Below are 26,468 nucleotides of genomic sequence, written 5' to 3'. Positions count from 1 at the left end.
AATGGGTTAGAGACAGTGAACTCAGTTTTACCTGGAGAAATGAAACAACAAAAAGGAGACAAGCACTTAAAGGCAAAACAGGTCCTGAGTACAGGAGTAAACGGTTCCTCGCTCATGTCAGTGGACATTTAAAACATACATGATACGATTATTAACAATAACTCTTAAAAATAAAACAGCAGAGCCAGATATGAATGCAGTCTGACTCCTAAGCACTACACTCACAGAGAACCTGATCCAGTTTACATAAATGATAAGTATTTAGAGAAACATTTTCACAGGAAATGTCAAACGTCATAATAGCTTTATTTTTAAAAACACATTAAATATACCTCCAACAACAAAAAAGGATAAAAATATGTACTAGTTAAGCCACTTAATCTTATTCTTTACTTGAAAGTGACACAGAACTAATCTAAGAGGTTATGGATATGTCACAAAATTCCCAGATTCCCTATAATTACTCATACATTTATTTCCTCCAGAAATATATTCTCAACTTTCTTGAACTTCTTTGTATTTTCAATCTGAACCATTTCTCAAGGCTAAGAAATCCCCTTCTTTACTCCCCACTGTTTAAAGTAACATCTTTTATTTGCCTCCAGTAACTTCGTTCCACTTTCAGCGGAGGTCACCTAGACCTCTTTCTCTGGGTCAGGTAAACGCTCATCTTCCTTTCTTGTAGCACCCAGTCAGTACACAATCAAAAAACCCGGAAACTTTTAAAAAATGGATGAGTGCTTCAAAATCTAAAGAATTATAATCTAAGATATCTTAGTGCAACTTCAGTTTCCTTAAATTGGGGCCCATTTATATTCAAAATGATATATAATACAGAAGATCACATAAGCTGTGTTAAGTGGATAAATTCTTCATCACATCTCAAATATACTATATTTAAACTTAACACCAGTCTCACTTTCCCAGTTAGTTACCTCTTCATCATCTTCCTCATCTTCAACATCCAGAATTCCTGAATCCTGTTCGGACTTGGGGCTAGTGCTTTCTATCTCTGTATCAAAAATTGTATATGCATCTTTCTTAGATTTTCTCTTGCTACCTACTCTGGGTTGTTGCAAGACGATGTTATCCAGGTTTCTTTGTTGTTGGGCCTAGGATAGAGACATACATACACATAAAAAAAAGAAAGAAAGAAAAGAAACAAAATAAATAAGCATTCAAAGAACTTCTAATTTTGAACAAACTGGTATCTTAAAGAAAATACTACAACAAAAAGCCTTAATACATAAAGTGTTAGTCCCAGAAATAAAACTACACATATTAATGTATACATTTTTAACCCTGAAGTTACCCATCTTATTCATTTTCCCAGCTTCCATAGAAAAAAGGAAAATCAGTCAAACTCCTCATAAAACTTTTCAAATACACCCACATAAATCATCACAAAAATGAAATCTACCCATTTTCACCTAAGTAGCCAAGAAATTAATGCAAGTGACTAAATATTTATATCTTACAAGATAAATGCCAGACTGAAACCACTGTGGTTGGGGAAGGAGGATTGGGAGCCTTTAAGCTTATGGGGCTCTTACAAACAGTTACGTGAATATAAGAGACCAATAAAACGTAATCAGACAATGAAATATCTTAATAGAGTGATTTGAACTAACTAATCCAACAGGATTTCAAGAACTTAATCTGTGGAAAACAGAGTTTTAAAGGCTTTCGTCTTCTGCACTTTTGGAGAAAAGGAAGTGTAATCTCCTCAGCATAACAAAATATACTCAAATGATGGTGTGGTTTCAATAGCTACAAAGAGGTGGAAAGTGTGACTATGCAGAGTCAACAACAAAGTATTAAACAAGACAGTACTAGAGCTGGAAGGGAACTTAGTCACCACTCAGGAAACCTAGGCTAGAAAACAAAGCATTTGTTTGAGGTCACAAGGTTAGTTAGCGGTAAATCAGAGGCTCAGCGTGCCATCTCCTAAATTCCAGATCAGTAATGTTTCCACTACACCAACAGTTCCTCAAAGCATGACAAAACGATTCCTTCAAAAAGGGGTCTGTGGTCAAATAAATGGGAAACACTGCAAGTCATGTACCCTTCTCTCATACAATACAATGTGCATTAACACAATAAAAATGGGGAAAAGTCCAGGGGTCGGCCCAGTGGCTCAGGGGTTAAGTTTGCACGTTCTGCTACAGCGGCCCCAGGTTTGCCATTTTGGATCCTGGGTGCAGACATGGCACTGCTTGTCAGGCCATGCTGTGGCAGGCGTCCCACATAAAATAGAGGAAGACGGGCACAGGTGTTAGCTCAGGGCCAGTCTTCCTCGGGAAAAAGAGGAGGATTGGTGGCAGATGTTAGCTCAGGGCTAATCTTCCTTAAACAAAAAAAAAAAAAAACTGGGAGAAGTCCTCATTTAAGAAAACTTCTTTAATTTGGTTTAACCCAGCACGTCCAAAAGTATTTCATAATGTAACTTTCCTTTTTTTTCTTTCTTTCTTTTTTTTTGTTAGGAAGATTGGCCCTGAGCTAACATCTATTGCCAATCTTCCTCTTTTTGCTTGAGGAAGATTGTCACTGAGCTAACATCTGTGCCAGTCTCCCTCTATTCTGCATGTGGGACGCCGCCACAGCATGGTTTGATGAGCGGTGTGTAGGTCATGCCTGGGATCCAAACCCACAAACCCTGGGCCACCAAAGTGAAGCACACAAACTTAACCATTACACCACTGGGCTGGCCCCCTGCCCGCCTTTTTTTCTTTTTGAGAAAGATTAGCCCTGAGCTAACATCTGCCGCCAATCCTCCTGTTTTTGATGAGGACGACTGGCCCTGAGCTAACATCTGTGCCCATCTTCCTCCACTTTTTATATGTGGGACACCTGCCACAGCATGGCTTGCCAAGCAGTGCATAGGTCCGCACCCGGGATCTGAACTGGTGAACCCCAGGCTGCCAAAGCAGAACATGTGAACTTAACTGTTGTGCCACTGGGCTGGCCCCCTCTTTTATTTTTTTTAATAATACTTAGCATCATCCCAAGATACAAAACTTGAGAAAGGTGGCCTCTCAGAATATCATTCCTTAATCAATATATGATATTTCTCCTCACTGACAAGTAGAAATTAGTTCAGGAGAAAATCAGAGTCTCCAAAATATTCTGAATGAGATTAAGGGATTCAAGACAGATATTAAGTACAAAATGTTAGTTCAAGCACTGGTTAAGTGAGAGAATTATAATAAGACAGAGAAAAACTTGAACTATGTGAGCTAGTTTCTGCCAAGAAAATGAAAAGAATCTACATTCCAGAGATTGGAATCAATGGACAAACTTGTTTCTCTGCATAGTGCTCATTGATATTTTGGTTTGACTTACATAAAATACATGTCTTCAGTAACAAACTGAGAAAGAGAAGGCACCCAAAAACATTTAATTTAGGTTTGTACATAAGACTTATAAACGTCAAGCAGTTGAGACCCTAAATTAGGTAGAATATTCTTTCTATTCCTCTCAAAAGTAACAAGTTCTCCCCCAGTTACTTGCAAAGCAAACCACACAAAAAGGAATCAAGGACTCTGGGGAGACACAAAGGAAGGGGGAGCTTTCTAAAGCTTTCATATTTTAAAAAGCAAGCCCTCAACTAGAGAATGATCTCTTGTCCCTTAACTCTATCCTCTCTTTCAGTACAGCAATACCAAAAACTTTCATAAGCTGGCCTTATTTTATTGAATCCCAAGTTAACTATTTTTCTTTCACAATCAAAAAAATACTGCCAGTGTATCAAAAGCCATCAAAAGGAGCCAGATTTAAATAGTCATCTCAACCTGAAATGATACAAATCTGAAAGCATGCTATAGAAGTAATTTTAGATCTTCTATGATTTGTTCTTTTTACATGGTATATGGTTTTCCCATCAATTTGGAAGAGCATAAAGAAGTCTGGGCCAAATCAGCAAATTAAGACAGCAAATTCTTTGCTAGAAATTGAAGCATTTCGAGCTGTATTCCCAAGCTCTAGCAGAACGTGGGGTCTCTGTCAGAATTCCCAGGCCTTCTCCCGTCTGTAAAAGCGCAGTCAGGGCAGATCTGCCAGCAGAAACTGGCCAAGGCGGAAACACTGAATCACAGGTAAAAGAGTGAAATAAATACTCAGATATTACCCATTACGGATGCAAATGAAAATTACCATCTATTCAAAACGCATCTTAGGGAATTGACAGGAAGTCGGGAAGAGTAAATATGCAAATAAATACATATAATATGTACTAAAATAAAAATGTCACATTACAGTCCATGAAAAAAAAAAAAAAAACGGTAAAAGCCCTTGAGAGCTCTCTTCTGACATGCTAAGCTCTTTTCTGACATGCCAAGCTATCTCACCAGGACCATTTGCTCTGTCCCTCCAAAGACAACCTTTATAATCATGAGCCAAAGAAGCAGCTGCTGATTTCTGCCACCTGGGCTGGAGAGGGCGCAGGAGGGTACGAAGCATACAAATAGCAGCTAGATTTAGAAAGCATTTAGGTGTTCTCTTTTTCTTAGTTGTTCACTCTTTTTGTGAATAACTTCTACACATTTAACCACCTCTTCCTCAAGATGCCTTCATATATATCCTTCTCTGATTTCCTAACACAGAGAAAGTAAGCAAGGTTTACTACTCCTCAACCCCTCTTCCCACTCTCCCAAGATCCAGCAGCACATCTCCAGTTTCCTATTACGACCATGTGCTCTACCATCATCTCACTTCCAACATACCTAAAAGGGGACTCATCGCCTTCTCACTGCAATTCCCTCGCGTACGACAGCCAGGCTCTCCTTAAACCACATCCTTCACCACACCAATTAGGCCTGAGGGAAACTGGGGGAAAGTTTAAACAAGCGCAAATCCAAACTCTATGATCTATCACTTAGACTCCACCAGAATGGGAGCTGAACCTAATTTTCCATGTACTTATCCAGTTCTCTCCAACAAATCTTCCACTTGGATCAGACTCTACCTCATAATATACTAGGTATATTTCCACTTCTGTATCTTTGCTTATGCCATTTCTCTTCCTGCTTGAATCCAACCCTTCCTCCAAAACCCAACTAAAATTCTTCTTCCTCTAGAAAGCCTCCTCTCACTGCCCTAATTCACGGTGCTTTCTCTCTGTATTCCTGTTTTCAGTCAAATACGTATTAAATGTCTACTTGGTACCAGGCATGGTGCTGCGTACTGGGTATACAAAGAAATAAGCTGGAGTCCCTGGCTCAAGAACCTCCTATCATACGATTATGGGAAGCAGATAGGAAGACAAGTGGCTGAAATTCAGTGCAATAAGTATAATAATAGAAATAAATACAGAGGACAATGAGTGGACAAAGGAGAAAGTAATCAGATCTGTCTGGAGGGGTTTCAGGAAAGCTTTCACAGAGAAATAGGTGGCAAACTGTGCTCTGAAAAGGTAAAAATTGATTTTGCCAAGGAGGGAGGTAGAAAGGGTAACCACTCCAGAAGAAGAAAACAGCATGAGAAAGGACCATGTGTGAAATAATATTATCCACCCAAGGAATAAGAAATTTTGTATAAGAGCATAGGTCATAAAGAACTAACGAGATAAAGTTAAAGACGCCATACAAAGCAGTTGCACCATTAGCTGGTAGGCAATGGAGAACCAAGAAAAGAGGGCAAGCTGGGGAATAACAGGATCAGCTTTATCATTCAGGCAAATCCTCTAGGAGCAGACGAGTGATCAACAGAGAAGATAAAGCCTAGAAACAGGAAAACCAACACAGATCACTCTAACAATCCAAGTGACAATGATGAGGACTTGAATTAAGGCAGCAGCAGGGGCCAGCCTGGTGGCGTAGCAGTTAAGTTCACACGTTCCGCTTGGGCAGCCTGGGGTTCACTGGTTCGGATCCTGGGCACAGACCTACACACCACTTATCAAGCTATGCTGTGGCAGGCGTCCCACATATAAAGTAGAGGAAGAAGGGCACAGATGTTGGCTCAGGGCCAGTCTTCCTCAACAAAAAGAAGAGGATTGGCAGTGGATGTTAGCTCAGGGCTAATCTTCTTCTTCAAAAAAAAGGTTGCAGCAGATATAGACAAGGCAGAAGCACCAAAATTTACTGATTTGAATGTAGTTCATGAAGGAAGGAAGGAAGGAAATAAGAATAACTCCACGTTGGGGTCAATTCCAAACAATAGGAACCATAAAAATAATAAGTTGAGAGCAGGATGGAAAAGATGGAGAAGTTCACTAAGGCTGTCGAATATCTAGGTAGAAAAAAATGACAATACAACACTTCAGTATGTAACTCTTCTTTCTCTTCAGTATGTAACTCTTCTTTCTCTGAGGATAGGAAACACACTTTACCATTCTTAGAATCCCCCAAGTCAAGATACAGTGAACATACATAGTAAATTTAGATAAATGTTTCCTATACAAAGGCAAAGGACAACAAAGAAATCTACATGAGAATGAGATCCGACACAACAAAAGACAGCGACATCTATGAAAGACATGGTTTAGATGTTCTCCTACCTATTAGAAGAAGGGGTAAAACCCATAAGAATTATTCAATTTGGACTATTAACCTAAAAATGTTATTAATACTTTCACAACTATCAAAGAATGTCTACAAGATATCCTATCTATGCTATTAAACAAAGTTTTATTGTGAAATACAACTTTCAAGGGAACTTAGCAATAAGACAAACAGTCAAAATTATGTGGATCAAAAGTTTCCATCTTTATCAACCCAATACTGACCTCTAGTGGGTTGAAGGAATACATGCAAGTAACCTTTAGAATCAGAAACTAGTTGAAAAGAGGTCCAGGCTAACAGGTGGGAGGCCTGATAGAATTACATGGACATCAATTACAGGGCGCTATAACAAAAAAACAAAAAACAAAAACTTCTTGGAGTAAGACAGGTCTTTAAATCTAAGCTTTGGAATTTATTAATTCTATAACCTTGGGCAGATTTTTTACTTCTCTGGGCAACATACCCATGTATAAAAAAACAAGGTCAATAAAATGTACCTCAAAGTTACCACAAAGATTAAATGAGATAATATAGGTAAAGTATCTTGAATTAAAAGATAAGTAAAACAAAAAACACTAAAAATTTTAAGCTCCACCCATCTTCCCTCTGAAAATGAAAGCGGACTCTCGTTTCACTGTCTACTATGGAAGTATCTGAGATCTAGCAATATTTAGATACATAATATTATCTTTTTCCTTTGTCAACACACACACACCACAAATACAAAAACATGTTAATTGCAGTTAGTTGGAAAATAAACATAAGAAAAAAAATCTATCAAAATCTCCATTCAGTAATAATCAGTTATTTTGGTGAATGACAACCCAGCCTATTTTCTGTACATATATAAAAGTTTCTCTTTCTGCTTATCTGCATTTTCTATTATCAGCAATTAGCATTTATATTGGTAGGCCAAAAAAGAATCACACTGAATGCAGTTTTTTAATCTGCTTTTTGTTCAAAAATATTTCACAAATCTTTCTCTACAAATAAAAACATTTATAACACTATTTCCATTGTATTGCATTTCAAAGAACAAATGTTTATTTAAACATAGTCTACCATAAGGACATTTATATTCCTTCCAATATTTCGCTATTTAATAATGCTGCGGACACTACCTCCAGAGCTAAAATTTTGTGCATATTGTCAATTATTTTCTTAGAGGAATTCCTAGAATTCCTACAAAACCTAGACCAAAGGGTATATGTTGCAAAATAAATAAACATTGACAAACTGCCCTACAGAAAAGCTATGGCCCTTCACAGGAGCACATAAAAGTTATGAATGCTTATTTCCTAGTCCCTACAGTATCACTAGGCACTATTTCCCTTTGCCCATTGAATGTAAAGGCTGTGAACATAGCAGCAAAGGAATAAGCTATAATATAAAATATAAGTAGATCTGGCTATGTTAAGAATTAAAAATATCCCACTCTACAATTATATTAATATTGATTTATTTTCCTCTAGTACTTCTATGATTTCAGTTATTTTACATTAATATTTTTTAATCCTTCTACCATCTAACTCGAGTGTTACCTGAAGAAGAAAACCACTCCCCCAAATGGTTATTTATCCCAACTCAACGTTTTAGAATTCATCTTTTCCCAATTTATTTGTTTTATTTAAATGTCTGCCAAATGAATATAAGCTCGTGATTTAAAAAATCACATAATATTAAAATTATTTTAATGAAAAACAGCAGACTTCCCCATATGTCTTTTCCTACTCCTAACCCTGCTCTATAGAGTTAATATATTTACATTCACATTTCTAAATAATACCCTTACTTGATGATAAAACTTAGCTCACTTATAAATCTAGACTCCTTACCTTACCACTTCTTTTTTTTTTTTTTTTTTTTTTAAAGATTTTATTTTTTCCTTTTTCTCCCCAAAGCCCCCCGGTACATAGTTGTGTATTTTTCGTTGTGGGTTCCTCTAGTTGTGGCATGTGGGACGCTGCCTCAGCGTGGTCTGACGAGCAGTGCCATGTCCGCACCCAGGATTCGAACCGACGAAACACTGGGCCGCCTGCAGCGGAGAGCGCGAACTTAACCACTCGGCCACGGGGCCAGCCCACCACTTCTTCATTTATCTTCCCAACACACTATTTCAAGTTAAAGCAATAATCAGTGTTAATCATTCATCATGTAAGCATGCTTTCTCACTACAAGGCCAAGTGCATACGCAACAATTACATATATTTGATTATAGTTCCTTTCTGGTACAGCTTTTTATTTCTCTTGGAGTTTTAAATTGTCTACATTTCTTTTTGAAATTCTCTAATATTCTAACTATAATAATCTTGATTTTTTTTCAAAAAGCTCATCATAATAGGTATTCTATCCAGACCTATTATTCCTAAAGGCATAACCTGGGCTGTCTATCCTATAGGTCTGCTTCGCAGCTGTCATTCTGGGGGGTACTTACTTTCTTCTCTCACTGGGATTACTTACTGTTTCATAAATTCCGTATCAATCTTTCATCTTAATTTAGTCCCTCATTTTGTTGGAGCACATCCTCAGATAATTCTTAAGAAATGAAACATGGGAGTTAAATTTCTTAAGTCCTTGCATTCTAAAAACGACTTTATCTTTCTTCACATAAACTGTGCATGGAATTGAAAATAATTTTCCCTCAGATTATTGAAGGCATTTCTCCACTGCTTTCCAGCATTCATTATTGCTAGTGAGACAGGCAATATCATTTTGAGCTACATTCCTTTGTATATTACATTACTTTTTCTCTCTGGAAGTTTTCAAACCTTTTACCTGTTATGTTCTAAATTTAACAATGATGTACCTTGATGTAGGTCTTTGTTTAATTTGTTTACTATGCTGGGTAAGTAATATATCAATAAATCTAGAAGTTTGAGTTCTGCAGATAAGGGAAATTTTTTTGTATTACTACTCCGATAATTTTCTCCCTTTGACTAGAATACCGAATGGATAATGAATTCTCCTATAATTCCTCCTGATGATCTTTGTAACATTTTTATATAAAGAACCAAATTTTTTATTTTTGAGGATATCAATTAATTTTTTTGACATATTATTCTGTTTTTTGCATTATCTGTTCCCTCCAAGTACGTTTAGTAAAAAAGTACTTGTTACTTGTTTTCTCATATTGGTAGATTTTGGTCTCTCTCTTTTCAGTTGGATATTTTCCTCAAACGCCTCTTGATCCTTGGCTGGTCATTCACATTTAATAATAAATCAGTTAAAAGCTTACAGAAAGGTCTGTGGGCCTGGAAAGACTTGTCAACTAGCAAGCTTCACTTTGGGAAGTTCTGGGAGAGAGGTCACCTCTCAGCTGGGGAAATCCAAATGGTACTTTGTGGCAATCTTCTATCAATTTCTCTAGAAAAAAATCTTCCAATCTCCCACCTAACAATGTAAGTGCACATATTCCAGGCACAGGACAGGAAAAAAACTTAGAGGAATTAACTATTTTATGTATTAACTTTCAACAAACCACACACCTTTACACCCTCATCCTACCGCCATCATCTACCACGACTCACATTCCAGAGTCTCAGCTTACGTGGAGTTATCTGTATTGAACTGCTTTCTCCATTCCATGTGTACCTCTGTTTATACTTTCAGCTGTGGCATCATACACCCTGCTGTATTAGTTACCACTCTTCCCTCCACTTTTTTTTTGTTCTTCCAGCTTTATTTAGATATTATTGACATACAACATATATAAGCTTAAGGTGGACAGTGTGATAATTTGATACACATATATATTGCAAAATGATTACCACAATAGGTTACTTAACATCTCCATCCCCTCACATAATTATCATTTTTGTGTGTCATGATAACATTTATGGCTGACTCTCTTAACAACTTTCAAGTATATAATAAAATATTGCTAATTATAGTGACCACACTGTCTATTAGATCCCCAGAACTTACCCATCTTACAACTGGAAGTTTGTACCCTTTGACCAACATCTCCCTATTTCACCCACCTCCCAGGCCTTGGCATCCACCATTCAAGTCTCTACTTCCTCTATGAGTTTGGCTTTTTTAGATTCAACATATAAGTGATACAGTTTTTGTCTTAATCTGACTTATTTAACTTAGCATAATACCCTCAAGGTTCATCTGAATAATATTCTATAGTACACATATACCAAATTTTCTTTATCTGTTCATCCACTGATAAGACAGTTAGGTATTTTCCATGTCTCGCCTATTGTGAATAATGCCTCCAGCTTTGTTCTTCTTTCTCAGGATTGCTTTGGCTATTCAGGGTCTTTTGTGGTTCCATACAAATTTTAAGATTGTCTTTTTCTATTTCTGTGAAAAATGCCATTGGAATTTTGATAGGGATTGCATTGAATCTGCAGATCACTTTGGGTAGTATGAACATTTTAACAATATTAATTCTTCTGACCCATAAACATGGGATATCTTTCCATTTATTTGTGTCTTCTTCAATTTCTTTCAGCAATGTCTTATAATTTTCAGTGTACAGATCTTTTGCTCCTTGGTTACATTTATTCCTAAGTATTTTATTATGTTTGATAAATGGGATTGTTTATAAATGGGATTGTTTTCTTTATTTCTTTTACAGATAGTTCATTGTCAGTGTATAGAAATGGAACTGATTTTCGTATGTTGACTGTGTATCCTGCAACTTTACTGAATTTATTAGTTCTAACAGTTTTACTGTGGAGCCTTTAGGATTATCTATATATACGATCACACCATCTGTAAAGAGATATGATTTTACTTCTTACTTTTTGATTTGGCTGCCTTTTATTTCTTTTTCTTGACTAATTTCTCTGGCTAGGCTTCCAGTATCATGTTGAATAGGAGAGGTAAGATTGGGTACCCTTGTCTTCTTCCTGATCTTAGCAGGTAAGCTTCCAAATTTTCACCATTGAGTATAATGTTAGCTATGGGTTTGTTATACATGGCTTGTACTATGTTGAGGTATGTTTCTTCTACAACTAATTTGTTGAGACTTTTTATCAGAAAAAGATGTTGTCAAGTGCCTTTTCTGCATCTATTGAGATGATCATATGATTTTTATCTTTCATTCTATTAATGTGGTATATCAAATTTATTGATTTGTAGATGTTGAACCATCCTTGCATCCCAGGAATAAATCCCACTTGATCACGATGTATGATCCTTTTAATGCGTTGTTGAATTCTGTTTGCTAGTATTCTGTTGACAGTGGGTGCATCTAAATTTACTAGAGATTTTGGCCTGCAGTTTTCTTTTCTTTCAGTGTCCTTATCTGGCTTTGGTATCAGGGTAATGCTGGCCTCTTAAAATGAGTGTGGGAGTGCTCTCTCCTCTTCAACTATTTGGAAGAGTTTGAGAGGCACTCATGTTAATTCTTCATTAGATATTTGGTAGAATTCACCAGTAAAACCATTAGTCCTAGGCTTTCCTTCATTGGGAAGTTATTGATTACTGTTTCAGTCTCCTTACTCGTTATTGGTCTATTCAAATGAAGGAATGAATGAAGAGCATCAGAAATGGAAAACAGTTGAGCACATAGAAAAGAAAGAGAGGTTGCTTCTCTAATACAGAGTAATCAGGGAGAATTTCTCATAAAGTGGCACTTGTGTTTCAGACTTTAGTGCTTATTTATCTAATGTTGGGAGGGGCTTCAGAAAAGAGAGACATAGAAATGCAGTCAATCCTTTAATCCTGAATTCTCACACAGATTTTAAACTATTAAACATTATAACATATTCTAATATCTGGAAGGACAATGTCCACTAGGTTAATCAGATTTCAAGAATTTCTTAGTCATCTTCAAATACATCTTTTTAGAATGTCAGCTACCTGAAGACAGAAGCATTATGGTAGGTTTTGCTTGATGTCTAGCACATTAACAGGTCACTTAAAATCATTTATGCATAATTCTAAAATAGGCTGGTTCATGAATAAACTAAATTTCAAGATAACCCTTAACATTATTTTTGCCAGTAGCATTAACTCTTCTCCACAAATTTTTTCACGTCAGGTTGACTTTTACATCCTTTATCATTGTCAGTCTTTATGTGGTGATGAAAATGACACCAAAATATCCAAAATATAGGTAAAGTTGGGAGGAAAAACAATCAAGGGTAGGTAGTACCCTCAGAGGTGTACTCCCCTAGGTACTTAATATTGTATGTTTTAACCTAGTCTCCCAGAAAAGATAAGGCCTATATAAGCAAGGCTTTCTCCAAGGACCACCCCATCACTCCTGAAAAGGGTCAGAAAGTTATAATTTTAACTATTGGTTCAGTCAATATTTCAACCAAACCAATAGTTTCTACTACAACTATAGTATCAACAAAGATGCTAATTTAACAACCTACTTCTAGGCTTTCACTGTAACAAAGGATAAAATTACATAAAAAACATAAGACTTTTATGCAACCCATTTTTTTTTTCAGAAGACAACTGCTAAAATTGGAGGAAAAAAAAAAGAGTAGGTATATATCCACCAACTACACATATTCTGTGGTCAGGCTTAACAACTGACATAACTTTTAAATCACTCCTCTCGGTCAATGCAATCTAAATTATATCTTAAAAAATAAATACCTAATAAACGTGTTAGTAGGTAGCATAGTCATAGTACATCTCCAGACGAGATAATAAGCTAATATTCTCCATGCCCCTTCCATTTCTGCTATATAAAACAAGCTTATGGAGGAATCTCTTCTTTATTCAATTCCAATTACAAGACTCACATTCAAAAGCCAAGTGAGAAAAACAAAAACACAAGGGTACAATGAAGAACTGTAATAGTAGAAAGTAAAATCAATAGCGTCTCGGGATCCTTTCCTGAACAGCAAGAATTATTCCATAATTACCTATTCTATTGATTCAGTCTTTAGGCAAAATTAAAATTCTAATAAATCAATCTTTATTTATCCACTGCCTGCCTTCTAGGAAACTAAGTGAATCTCGCCTTTGTCCATACCTTTAAATTCTGGAATGCATTCCTAATAAAAGCCAGAGTCTCAAGAGCTCTCAGAAGCAGAGGAGATATCCATCTTTCCAAAATCTCTCAGGTACAAGTTATTTTACCCAAGGCAAGTATTGTTACTACATTTTTTCATCCCTTCCAAACTCTAATGATTATATTTGTGTGAGGGCAGGATAGGAGCTGAGAGGGGTAGCAAGCTGGAGGAGGAAAAATAATGTTATGTAAATCTAAAAAAAAAATCAAATATCACTAGTAATAGACCCCAAAGGGCAGCAAATGCTTCTAATTATAACAACAATATATTGACGATTCCAGTCCAGTCTAATGCTTCCTTTCAAACGTACCATTAGGATTTCTCAGTAACCTATCATAAGGAAAGGAATCCAATTAAGCCCTAGTTTGGAATTGTCTGTCAGAGAGACTTTTTTTTCTGACAGATTTCTTCACAAGGAAGTTAAAAATTAAAAGAATTGCTATGGCGAAACAGCTAAGTAGTGTAAGAAGAAAAAACACTGCACAAAGAGTAATGAGACGTAACTTGCAGTTCTAACTGATACTAAGTAGTTGTACTTGTATGATTTTAGTTTGTTTGCTGAAAAGAATGAAGATTTTGAGTCTCTAAAGATAATTTTAGCTTTAAAATTGTATATGTTTATTATTTCAACACCTGAAAGAACATTAATTCAGTAAAAAAAATAAGAATAAACCATTATCAGACTTTGAAAAAAATAGAGATCATTTTTTTAAAACTACCATAACTCTTTCTGACAAGATATATGATACAAAGCTAGTAACTCCTGTAATAATTAATACCCATGCAATCGGAGTTAAAACAGCAACCATAGTTCCAAGAAAATAGCAAATTTCTTTTCTCCCTTCCATCTTCCTCAATGAAGTGCTACAAAGTGCTCTGAGTTTCTTAAATGTTACCAAAATGGTAAATATTCAACAGTATATAGTGAATATTCAAAACACTTAAGTACATGCTCCAGAAAAATAAAACCATTCTTTTGATAAAAGAATAAGTAGTAAATTTTAGAAACGAGTAGGATATTAAGGTATATCCCATAATTTCTTTGTACCCAAGTGACCCAATGAGACATGCTGTCTAAAAATTTGTTTTCCCCTAGCAAAATTAAGCGCAGTCTAAAACAAGTTGCTGTAAGTACGTGCACTGAGTCACTAGAACTAATTCCCTATGTCTACCTACTTATTCTCTTCTCCTCATGTTTTTGCACCAAGAAAATGATATAACAGACCCAACATAATTTACCTGACATGGTACTGAATGAAAGAACAATGATGTATTAGAAAGCCACATTTGGATTCAAACATTCTGTTTCAAATAAAGATTTCTATAGTGGAAGTCCAACAAGGAAAAGAAATTAAAAGACCACATCAGAGTTAAGGGCAGTACTCCAGACTGCCCTCTAAAGAGGGGAGAGTAATGAAGGAAGCCAATTTTTAGCAGAGGAAACCCGTATGTTTAGTGTAGTTTACTAAGAAAGCCAGGGTATCTGGCTTCTCCTACCCTGCAAATTACCTTGACTTTGGGGCATGATCTTAGGACTGCAGTAAAGTTACTGGATAGAAGTCACTGGCCATGTAGAGTGCTAATGAGATCAAGGACGGGGGATTCAAATGTATCTAAGACAACTTTGCATAGAGAAAAACTCCATACAAGGAAAAACTTGGTTATGGTCCTAGTAAAATTCACACATTGTATAAATGCCTAGTAACAAAGTAAATCCGGAAAAATAATATGGAGAACATTGTAGTTTATAAATATAAATGGGAAAGCTACAAAAACTGTAAGTTTATATCCAGTTTCTAACACAAAGAATGTTTAAAGAAAAGCTACCAAGAGGCTCAATCTCTACAGAATAGGAACATTTACATGAAAATCATCCAAGTTACTATGCTGTGCTTGACTCACATCCTCTGGAAATAGCAAAAATAATACAGAAAAAGTTAAGGTTTCTAAACTACCCACTCCTGTAAGAAGTACCATAGGAAAAGGAATCGCATAATTGCAATTTAGTCAAACTATGAAAGACTAAACATAACAACCATGATCTAGATCATAAAAATGAATTAAGAAGCTGAACAAATTTCCCACAAAACTGAGTTTTGATGAACCATAGTAGACAGGAAGAATGCTATGGAACAGAGAGAACGTATCTCTACTACCTATGCCATAGAAAAAAGAATAACAATAATTGCAATTTAGCCAATCTATGAAAGACCACACATTACAAAGAGGATCTAGTTCATGAAAATAAATTAAAAGGCTAACAAAAATGTCACACAAAAAGTGAGCAGTAAGCTATAAGATTTAATCTCAATCATGTTATTAAAATTCCCAATTTAGTGGCCGGCCTGCTGATGAAGTGGTTAAGTTCGCACACTCCACTTCGGCAGCCGGGGGTTTGCAGCTTTGGATCCTGGGCGTGGACCTACACACCACTCATCAAGCCATGCTGTGGTGGCCTCCCATGGACAACGTAGAGGAAGACTGGCACAGATGTTAGCTCAGGGATCATCTTCCTCACACATACACAAAAATTCCCAATTTAGACTATCTATCTACAAATGATTTTAAATGCTTCACACTTATCCACAAAAGAAGCTAGTGATGTTTGTTTCCAAAAAACCAAATTAATTTGCCATTTTGTGATGATCATTGCAAGCTGATTTACTATGAAACAAAGCTAAAAGAGAGTTAAGGTGAACTCTGTGGTTCTGACCAGTAACTGTGTATTTTGTGTTATGATGGCTTATGAGTCTTTTTAATGGACTGAGACACACAATTTTAAGACACCATCTAACAATATCCTTTTGAACGGAATCATATTTTTTAAAAATAATATTACAAAAAGCAGGCTTTATAGAAGAAGAAAAAGAGAACAAAGTTAATAAAAAATGACAGCAAGAATGGCTCAGGGCCAAAGACCCATTTGAAACTTATAAAATATTCCTAAGATCAGATGGACATGTGTTCTCTTATTGCTAGGTGTAAAACTATACACTCACACCCGCTTCTGTTTCCAGTTTTAACTTAAAAGCCAGGTGTTGTTCCTCAAGATGTTAAAGGTTCCTATGCATCCTCCTAATAAAATCCAATTGTGTTATCATAGCAGGTATCTAGTCCAGTAAGGATGACCAAGGTCACATTCATAAAGTGTATCAAATAGAGGGTCTGCAAGTGATTTTGAATCTAGACACATCATTACGTAGCAAATAAAAAGAGGGAGTGCGAATGTCTACCAATCAGAAATTACATCAGAAAAAAGAATGGGAAACTACACAAGAGAAATGTGAAAAAATATTCAATAAGCTAAAACAAAAGCACGCCTGTAAAGAATATTTAGTTATATGGAGAAACATTCTTAATATTATGTTAAGTTAAATAAATCAAGGCATAATTTATATATATACTATGATCAAAATTTTATAAAACAGATGTGAATATAAACAACTGTAAAGGAATATCCACTTCAGGCAATGGCAAACTAGATAATGTAGATAAGAAAAGCTGAACAAAACATAAAAGCCATCTGCTTAAAGGTTTCAGAGAGCTAAGAAGATGGTGAAAACTTGTTAGGCCTGGATTCAGGAAAGGGAAGTGCCATGGGGAAAAGACACCAACATTTGTAGCCAGTCTTCCTGTGAGGGCATTTACCAATACTGAAAGGGTAAGAGACTAGCTAAATGGCGCTTTTTACAGTGCCAAACAATTAGAAAACAGGAATAAAAGTCAAGTTCCATCAGGAAGGAATGGCCTTGGTATACCCTTCATTATGGGTTGGAACCTTGAACAGTTGCACTCTATGACAAGGTTAAACCAGGATTAGACAGGCCCTTATAGGGACTCACACTAAGCTTTAAATTGGATTAAAGTGATCCCAAAGTACTATTGTCCTCCAGCATCCTACAATAATACTGTCTACTGGTGTCTGATAAAAGCAAACATGACTCCTCTCCAAGGAAGAATACCAACATCCTAGACTTTAAAATGTTTCTACAAACAATTTGAAAACTACAATGCCCAGCACACAATCAAAAGTAACCAAGCATAAAAAGAGATAAGACAAAATGAACAAAAACCAAGAGGAAGAGAAGGGAAGACAGATGAAGGAAATAGATCAGAGCTCCAAAGTTTGTAATTATTAGATAGAGACTTTAAAGATTCAAAAGTAGGACTACAGACCCAACAGACATTCAAAAGATTAGGGAATATTACAAACAACTTCATGCCTATATATTCAACAACTTAGAGAAACAGACAAATTCCTTGAAATATGTAAACTACTAAAGCTTGCTCAAGAAGAAATAGATAACCTGAATAACCCTGTATGTATTAAAGAAATGGAATTTGTAGATAAAAATCTTTGACCAAATAAAACTGCAGGCACAGATGGTTCACTAGTAAATTCAATCAAACATTTAAAGATTAAATATACATATTTATCAATTCCACACAATGCTTCCAGAAAATAGAAGACAACAAAACATATCCAAACTCATTTTAAGAGGCCAGTATTACCTTGATACCAAAACCAAACAAAAACTGTATAAGCAAACTACAGACAAATATTCTTTGTGAAAATAGACATAAAAACCTGTTAACATTTTTAGAAAATGGAATTAAACTGTAGTGATGTGTGTGTATATATATGTACATGTGTGTTGCTAATAATTTATGGCCAGATGGGGCTTATTTTGGGGATGCAATTTTGAGGTAAGATCTGTGTCTACTCACAACAGGTCTGACACCAAATATGTGGGGTTTTTCCATACACCAATCAATTCTCCAACTCTCTGGACACTAACTGAGTGTCCTACAATTCAATTCAATTCTGACACTAACTACCCAGAGTTAGCATCAGACTCGACAAGTTTAAGGTCTCAGTCTAACAAGATTACCATCACTTCAGGTGCCAGTCACAAGTATTGGGTGTCCAGGTACCCACACTTCTGTTTAACTTGACTACAAATCAGGAGTTCATACAACCCACTCTTCGGGTTTGAAAATTTGCTAGAATGACTCATAGAACTCAGAAAAGTGCTTTACTTACTATTACCGTTTTATTACAAAGCTTACGACTCAGGAACAGCCAAATGCAGGAGATATATAGGGCAAGGTATGGGGGTTGTCCAGAGCTCCCATGCCTTCTCCTAGTGTGCCACCCTCCAAGCATCTTGATGTGTTAACCTGGAAGCTCTCCAAACTCCATGGATTAGGGATGTTTATGGAGGTTCCATGTTATAGGCATGATGGATTAAATCACTGGCCACTAATGATTAGCATAATCTTCAGCCCCTCTCCCCTGTCCCCTGATGCTCTCCCCTTCCCACAGGTCAAGGAGTGGAGCTAAATTTCAGTCCTCTAATTACATGGTTAGTTTCCCCTGGCAACCAGCTCTCATTCTGAAGCTATCTAAGGACACACTAAGAATCACCTCATTAGCATAAACTCGAGTATGATTGAAAGCTTGTCATGAATAACAAAAAATGTTCCTCTCCCTCCTATAACTCAGGAAATTTCAAGGGTTTTAGGAGTTCTGTGCCAGGAACGGGAGATGAAGATCATATATATTTCTTACCATATCACAGTATCATACAGGTCCACACTAAAAAATTAACCATGTAATTCATTAAATTATGAGAGTAAAAATGAAAAAACAAATGATCACCTCAAGAGATGCATAAAAGAGCAACTGATAAAATTCAAAACAATTTCAGCATAAAAATTTTCAGCAAACCACAAACAGAAGGGAACTTCCTCAAACTAATAAAGGACTTCTACTTAAATTAAGTGTATAACATCATTGTTAATGGTAAACGACTAATTACCGGTCGCTTTCAACAGGGAACAAGGCAAAGATAGTTGCCCCCACCACTTCTATTCAGCACTGTCCTGGGAGTCTCAGCTAGAATAACAAGGCAAAAATAAGAAATAAAAGGCATATAGATTAGGGGTTGGGGAGAGGGCAACTGTCCCGAGTGAAACTAAATTTGAGAAAAAAAAAAAAACGTATTAGAATTGATTAGAAAATTTGGCAAGGTCACAGGATATAAGGTCAATATACAAAAATCAGTTGTGCTTTACATTCTATCTAGTAATAAAGAATCTGGAAAAAAAAGAATACTATTTACAATAGTAGCAAAAATATGAAATACTTAGAGATATATTTAACAAATGATGTGCAATTTAGAGATACATTTAACAAATAATGTGCAATATCTAATACCTATACAATGAAAAATGCCAGGTATTGCTAAGAGAAATCAACAAAGACCAAAATAAATGAAGAGGTACATCATTTCCACAGACAAGACTTATTACCATTAAGATTTTAATTCTCCCCAAATTGACCTACAGATGCACCAGGCTTCCAATCAAAACCCTGGAAGGATTTTTGTGGAAATTGATAGGCTGATTCTAAAATTTACGGAAATGCAAAGGATACAGAACAACCAAAATAATTTTGCGGAAGAAGTAGTTTAGAGATTTTATGCAACTTGATTTCAGAACATATTATAAAACTACAATAATAAGACAGTGTAGTATATGTTGGTGTAAAGATATAGACATGTAGACAAATGCAACAGAAGATAATCCAGAAACAAACCAACAGACATTCATGGCCAATTGATATTTAGTAATTACAAAGGGAAAATAAATAACTTTACAGCAGAGACCCCTAGCAGATATCACATTAACTGATCACATTAAGTGATGAAGGCTAACAGTACATATCAAATCATATATCCCCCAACATGATGCACTGAGGACATGCTATCTCTGTGGTATTCATCCTAATAATGCATAACCTCAATCTAGTCTTGAGAAAACATCAGACAAACTCGAATAGAAGGATATTCTACAAAATAATTGATAAGTGTCAAGGTCATAAAAGAAAAGAAGGACTGAGGAACAGACATGGACTAAAGAAGAATAATGAGACATGACAACTAAATGCCACGTGGGATCCTAGATTGCATCCTGGAACAAAGAAAGGATATTAGTGGCAAAACTGGTGAAATCTGAAAAAGTTCTGTACCTTAGTTAATAGATTTGTATCAAGGTTAATTTCTTCATTTTAGTAAATGTAAATGTTCTATGGTTACAATAGAGGTGACACATTAAGAGGAAGATGGGTAAAGGTATATGGGAAACCACTACATTATTTTTGCAACTCTTAGGTAACTCTAAAAGTATCCCCAAAAAATTTTTAAAAGGAACAAAAACTAACAACAAAAATGACTGGCAATCCCAAGTAAGGAAGTGAATGAACTGAAACTCTCATACATTTACTGTGGGAATACAAATGATATAGCCACTTAGACAAATTATAAAGTTAAATATATACTTACTATATGACACAGCAATTCCACTTTCAGGTATTTACTAAAGAGCAACAAACTATGTGTCCACACAAAGATTTCTACATGAGTGTTAATGGAAGCTTTATATACATTTTGAATAAGATGTATCTCCAAGGGAAGACAATTATACACATTTTAAGAAAGGGCTTTGATACAAATTACTCAAACTGTGTCTAACGTCTTCCTATCACTGTCAACTTGTTCACTACCCTAACAAAGATAGGAAGCTAAATGACCACTACAGTGCAGGCTCCATGAGGACAAAGACATCCATTTGTTTAGTTGACTAACATAGCTAAAGTGTATACAACAAAATCTGACACTTATAAGACACTCAATAAAAAACGGTTATGAGAATAAATGAATGTCCACACAAAGATATGAAACAAAGTTTTTGAGTTCTTTAGCCCATGTTGAAAAGGATGATTCAAATAATATACAGTTAAAGAAAGAAGCCAAAGAGAAGCCATTCACAATATTCTTTGGAGAACTACAGGTCTAGGAATAAACATTCCTATTCAAAGATAATTAATAAGTGGGGAGAAACTAGCATGGCAAAAACAAAAACAAAAAATAAAACAGAACAAAAAGGAAAGACATAAAATCCAAAGATAGCCTTGTAATATAACTTTTAAAAATAAAATTATTTTATTTTTTTAACAATTTGATGTAGCAGGGGCCAGCCCAGTTGTGCAGCAGTTAAGTTCCCATGTTCCACTTCTCGGCGGCCCAGGGTTTGCCAGTTCGGATCCCAGGTGTGGACACGGCACTGCTTGGCACGCCATGCTGTGGTAGGCGTCCCACATATAAAGTAGAGGAAGATGGGCATGGATGTTAGCTCAGGGCCAGGCTTCCTCAGCAAAAAGAGGAGGACTGGCAGTAGTTAGCTCAGGGCTAATCTTCCTCAAAAAAACCCAAAAATTTTGATGTAGTAAAAGAAACAGAAACAGAAATGAAGAATACATGAGTACCACAAAACAAGCAATCAAACAAAAGAAATAACATAACAAAAAAAAAAGTAAATGTCAGAAAAATATATTTTTTAAAGAGTGATGAGTCAGTGGAAGAAACTGAGGAAATAATTAAAAGCATTACAAAACTGAAAGCATATTAGATGCCAGAAGCAATACCAAATTAGGGAGAAGAAGCAGAGAACTGACATAAATTAAAGGAAAGATGCACAACATACATAATAAGAAAAGAGACAAAGATATGAAACAACTAGAGAAATGCAGATAAATATGAAAGACTGACAATAGAATGCCAACATACTGGCAAGTATTGTTTCGGATTAAGAGAAAAAAGAACAAATAGAACAAAAAAGTGTTGGATATAAAATTTTAAAAGTTCTAAATTTGTACATCAAAAAACACTACCATGTTGCAAAAAAAATGACCAATGCCAAGATAAAGCCTAGTAAGAATCCAAAAGTTTAAGACAAAAGAAGCTGACCACATCATAAAGGGGGGGAAAGAAAAGAAAAACTCAAGTAGCTCTCAGTCTTCTCCTCCATAATAATAGATGTCAAAAGACAGAGGGTAGGGAGAGAGACAGCCTAGGAGGACCTGTTACAAAGATAATGTAAAAAGCCAAAATGGAATAGACTTCCAGTTTCAGCTCTGAGGTATGAAGAGCTTAGAAGCTGTCACTCCTGTCCTCACAACAAGAAAAAAGCTGAAAAACTAGAAAACAAACCAACTCTTCTTAGATCCACTAAAGAACTGAAGTCACAAAGCAAAGGGCCACCCCACAAATTAGAGACAGGTGAACACAGAGAATCACAGTTTACCAGAAGCACAAGTCCCTGGAGTCTATCCAGTAACTGGTAAAAAAAAAAAAAAAAATCTAAATGATAAGTGGTGAAGTGTTGGGAGGCTCAGTATGGACTAGCATAAGAGTTGAAACTCCTGGGGCCCAGTCTTAGGAGGGCCCCTACACTTTCATGAGTTTCATTTCCAGGAGCTTTCTAAGGTTCTCATGGAGAACATCCAAGAAAAATCCTCTCATGCTTCCAGCAGGGGAAATGAAAAAGTAACCATTTATCACATAAAGAGAGAAAAAAAGAAAGGTTAAGAAATTCTGAAGGTCACAGCACAGAGACTTTTCTCCAATTTAAAACAAAACAAAAAACGGAGACTTAATCAAAAGACTGCAGAATGCTTCCCTTCCCCAATACCTTACCACCACATCAAGAGGCTCCAGTATAATAACAGTGAATTACAACTGAGAGAGCTACAAGACAAAGACTCTAAAAATGAGTGACCAGGGAAACCCAAAGACAACATAGCAAACTAAAACAAGGACACTTGAGGAAACTGAAGGCTCTGACAAACTACAGTCACAACAGACATGAAATACAGCCTAACTGCTACCCAGATAAACATAAACACATTAAAATCCTATTTACCTCAGTTCCTATTATCTGATACATCATGTCTGCTAGACAGAAGGTGGAGGGGGTACAGGGTTTCCTTTTGAGATAATGGAAATGTTTTAGAAGTAGATAGCGGTGGTGATTGCAAAACTTTGTGAATGTACTAAATGCCACAAATTGTTCATTTTAAAATAGTTAATTTTATGCTATCTAAATTTCACCTAAATGAAAAAAAGATTTAAAAATTTTTAATAATGATAGCTAAATGTATTAGGTTTACAGTTTATGGATAAGGGAAATATATAACAGCAATGATATATGGGACCAGAAAGAGAAACTGGGAGTACTCTTTTGTAAGATATCTGCCCTCCCTGTGAAGAGCCATAGTGTTATTTGAAAGCGGACTTAAGATTAATGTGCATTGCAAATGCTACAGCAACCAGTAAAAAAATTTTAAATCTTTATTTATAATTATTTGCTGAGAGAAGAGAGAAAATGGAATCATAAAATACTCAGTTAAAACCAGAGAAGGCAGAAAAAGAGAATATAAAAAAAAAAACAAAAACAAAGAACAAATGCAACAAAGACAAAAGTTACAAATATGGTAAATATTAATCCAACTATGTCAATAATCACTTTAAATATAAATGATCTAAATACGCCAATTAAAAGAAACTGAAAGAGTAGATAAAAAACAAGACCCAACGATATGTTGCCTACAAGAAACCCACTTTAAATATAAAATCACAGCTAGATTAAAAAAGTATAATCCAAAGAAAGATGGAGTAACTATCTTATTTTCAGATAAATCAGACTTCAGAACAAGGAAAATTATCAGGGGATAAGGAGAGTATTACATAATTACACACTTTCTAAACTTGATCAAGAGTATCTATAAAAATATCTATAGCACAACATACTCAAAGGTGAGAAACCACAAGCTTTCCTCCTAAGATCAGGAAGAAGGCCAGGATGTTCCCTCCCACCACACCTATACAATATCATATTGGAAGTCCTAGCTAATGCAATATGGCAAGAAAAAGAAATAAAACAAATACAAATTGAGAATGAAGAAATAAAACTTTCTTTGTTTGAAGATGACATGATTGTCTATGTAGAAATTTCCAAAGAATCACCAACAGGAAAAAAAAACTGCTAGAACTAGTAAGTCATTATAGCAAGGTTGGAGGATAGAGGTGAATATACAAAAGTCAATTGCTTTACTAAATTCCTACAATGAACAACTGGAATTAGAAATTTAAAACACAACACTACTTACATTAGCACCCAAAGAAATACACACGTATAAATCTAACAAAATAAATACAAAACCTATAGGAGTGAAACTAAAAAATCCTAATAAAAGAAATCAAAGAAGATCTAAATAAATGTAGATACATCCCACATTCATTGATAGGAAGACTCAATATTGTTAAGATATCAGTTCTTCCCAACTTGATCTACAGATTCAACCAATACTAAGAAAAATCCCAGCAAGTCATTTCGTGCAAATTGAGAAATTGATTCTAAAGTTTATCTGGAAAGGCAAAAGACACAAAACAGTGAACATAATACTGAAGACGGAGAACAACATCAGAGGACTGACAGTGTCCAACTTCAAGACTGGGAATAAAGCTACAGTGATCAAGACAATGCGGAATCCTCAAAAGAAAAGACAAATAGATCAATAGGAGCAGAATATAGAGGAGAGAAATAAACTCACACAGATACAGCCAACTGATCTTTGACAATAAAACACAGGCAATTCAATGGAAAAGGGAAGTCATTTCAACAAATGGTGCTAGAACAACTGGACATTCACATGCAAGAAAATGAATCTAAACAGAGACCTTAATACCACTCAAAGAAAAAGCTAATTCAAAATGGATCATAGACCTAAATATAAAATGCAAAAATGTGAAACAGCTACAAGATAACATTAGGGGAAATCTAGGTGGCCTTGGGTTTGGTGGTAACTGTTCAGATAACAATACTAAATGCATGATCCACGAAAGAAAAATTGATAAGTTGGAGTTCATTAAAATTAAAAACATCTTCTCTGTGAAAGATCCTATTAAGAGAATAAAAAACAACCCAGAGACTGGGAGAAAATCTCTGCAGGACACATACCTGATAAAAGGACTGGTATCCAAAATATATAAAGAACTCTTAAAACTGCACAAAAAACAAACAGACCAATTTAAAAAAAAATGAGTAAAAGTTCTGAATAAATCAACATCATCTGTTATTAGAGAATTTCTAATTAAAACAACAACAAGATACGACTACAGATCTGTTACGGCTAAAATCCAAAAAACTAATAATATCAAATGCTGGTGAGGATGTGGAGCAACAGGAACTCTCATTTATTGCTGGTGGGAATGCAAAATGGTACAGCCACTTTGGAAGACAGTTTGGTGGTTTCTTACAAAAGTAAATATAGTTTTACCATACAAGTCATCAAGTGCACTCCTAGGTATTTACCCAAATGAGTTCAAAATCTATATGCATACAAATGTTTATAACAGCTTTATTCACAACTGTCAAGACTTGGAGGCAACCAAGATGTCTCTGAATAGAGGAATGGAAAAACAAACTGTGGCACATTTATACAATGGAATATTACTCTAAAATCAAAAGAAATGAGCTATCATGACTTAAAAAGACACAGAGGAACCTTAAATGCATAACACTAAGCAGAAAAAAGCTAGTCTGAAAGGTTATATACTATATGATTCCAACTATATGACGTTCTGAAAAAAGCAAGATTATAGAGGTAATAAAGAGATCACTGATTGCCAGCGGTTTGGAGATGGGGGAAGGGATAAATAGCTGTGAAACATAAGAGGTTTTCAGCATGGTGAAACTATTCTGTATGATATTACAAAGACGGATATATGACATTATGCATGTCTTGAAACTTTTAGAACTGTATAATACAAAAAATAAACCCTAATGTAAATTATGAACTTTAATTAATAACAATATATCACATCGTCACAAATGGCAGGATTTCCTCCTTTCTCATGGCTGAATAATATTCCATTATATATATATATATACATATATATATATATATGTATACATACATATATACACACACACATACCTATGTTATACACATACACACACACAGAAATCTTTATCCATTCATCCAAGTCCACTGAGAGACACTTTGGTTGTTTTCATATCTTGGCTATTGTGAATAATACTGCAATAAACATGGGATTACAAATATCTTTTGATA

At 35.5% G+C, this 26,468-nt stretch overlaps 1 protein-coding gene across 5 annotated transcripts in view; it reads right to left on the bottom strand.

Annotated features, from left to right (window-relative positions):
• The window catches only part of EXOC6B (exocyst complex component 6B), a 579,301-nt gene that overhangs the window by 345,171 nt on the left and 207,662 nt on the right, over window positions 1-26,468 (bottom strand). For 2 of the 5 annotated variants that reach the window (XR_011425979.1, XM_001492091.7), the window contains exon 7: window positions 936-1,112. The exons of 1 other annotated variant lie outside the window; for it this stretch is intronic. Coding sequence is in view for 2 of the 4 variants with exons in the window: in XM_001492091.7 (XP_001492141.2) it covers window positions 936-1,112 (177 nt within the window). In the remaining 2 variants the exon portion in view is untranslated. The remainder of the gene's footprint in view (window positions 1-935; window positions 1,113-26,468) is intronic. 2 more of the 5 variants (XR_011425980.1, XM_070235332.1) reach the window with 1 other exon arrangement.

The sequence above is a fragment of the Equus caballus genome, chromosome 15 (assembly GCF_041296265.1).
Source record: "Equus caballus isolate H_3958 breed thoroughbred chromosome 15, TB-T2T, whole genome shotgun sequence".
Classification (NCBI taxonomy): domain Eukaryota; kingdom Metazoa; phylum Chordata; class Mammalia; order Perissodactyla; family Equidae; genus Equus; species Equus caballus.
This window is presented reverse-complemented; position numbering and strand designations above follow the sequence as displayed.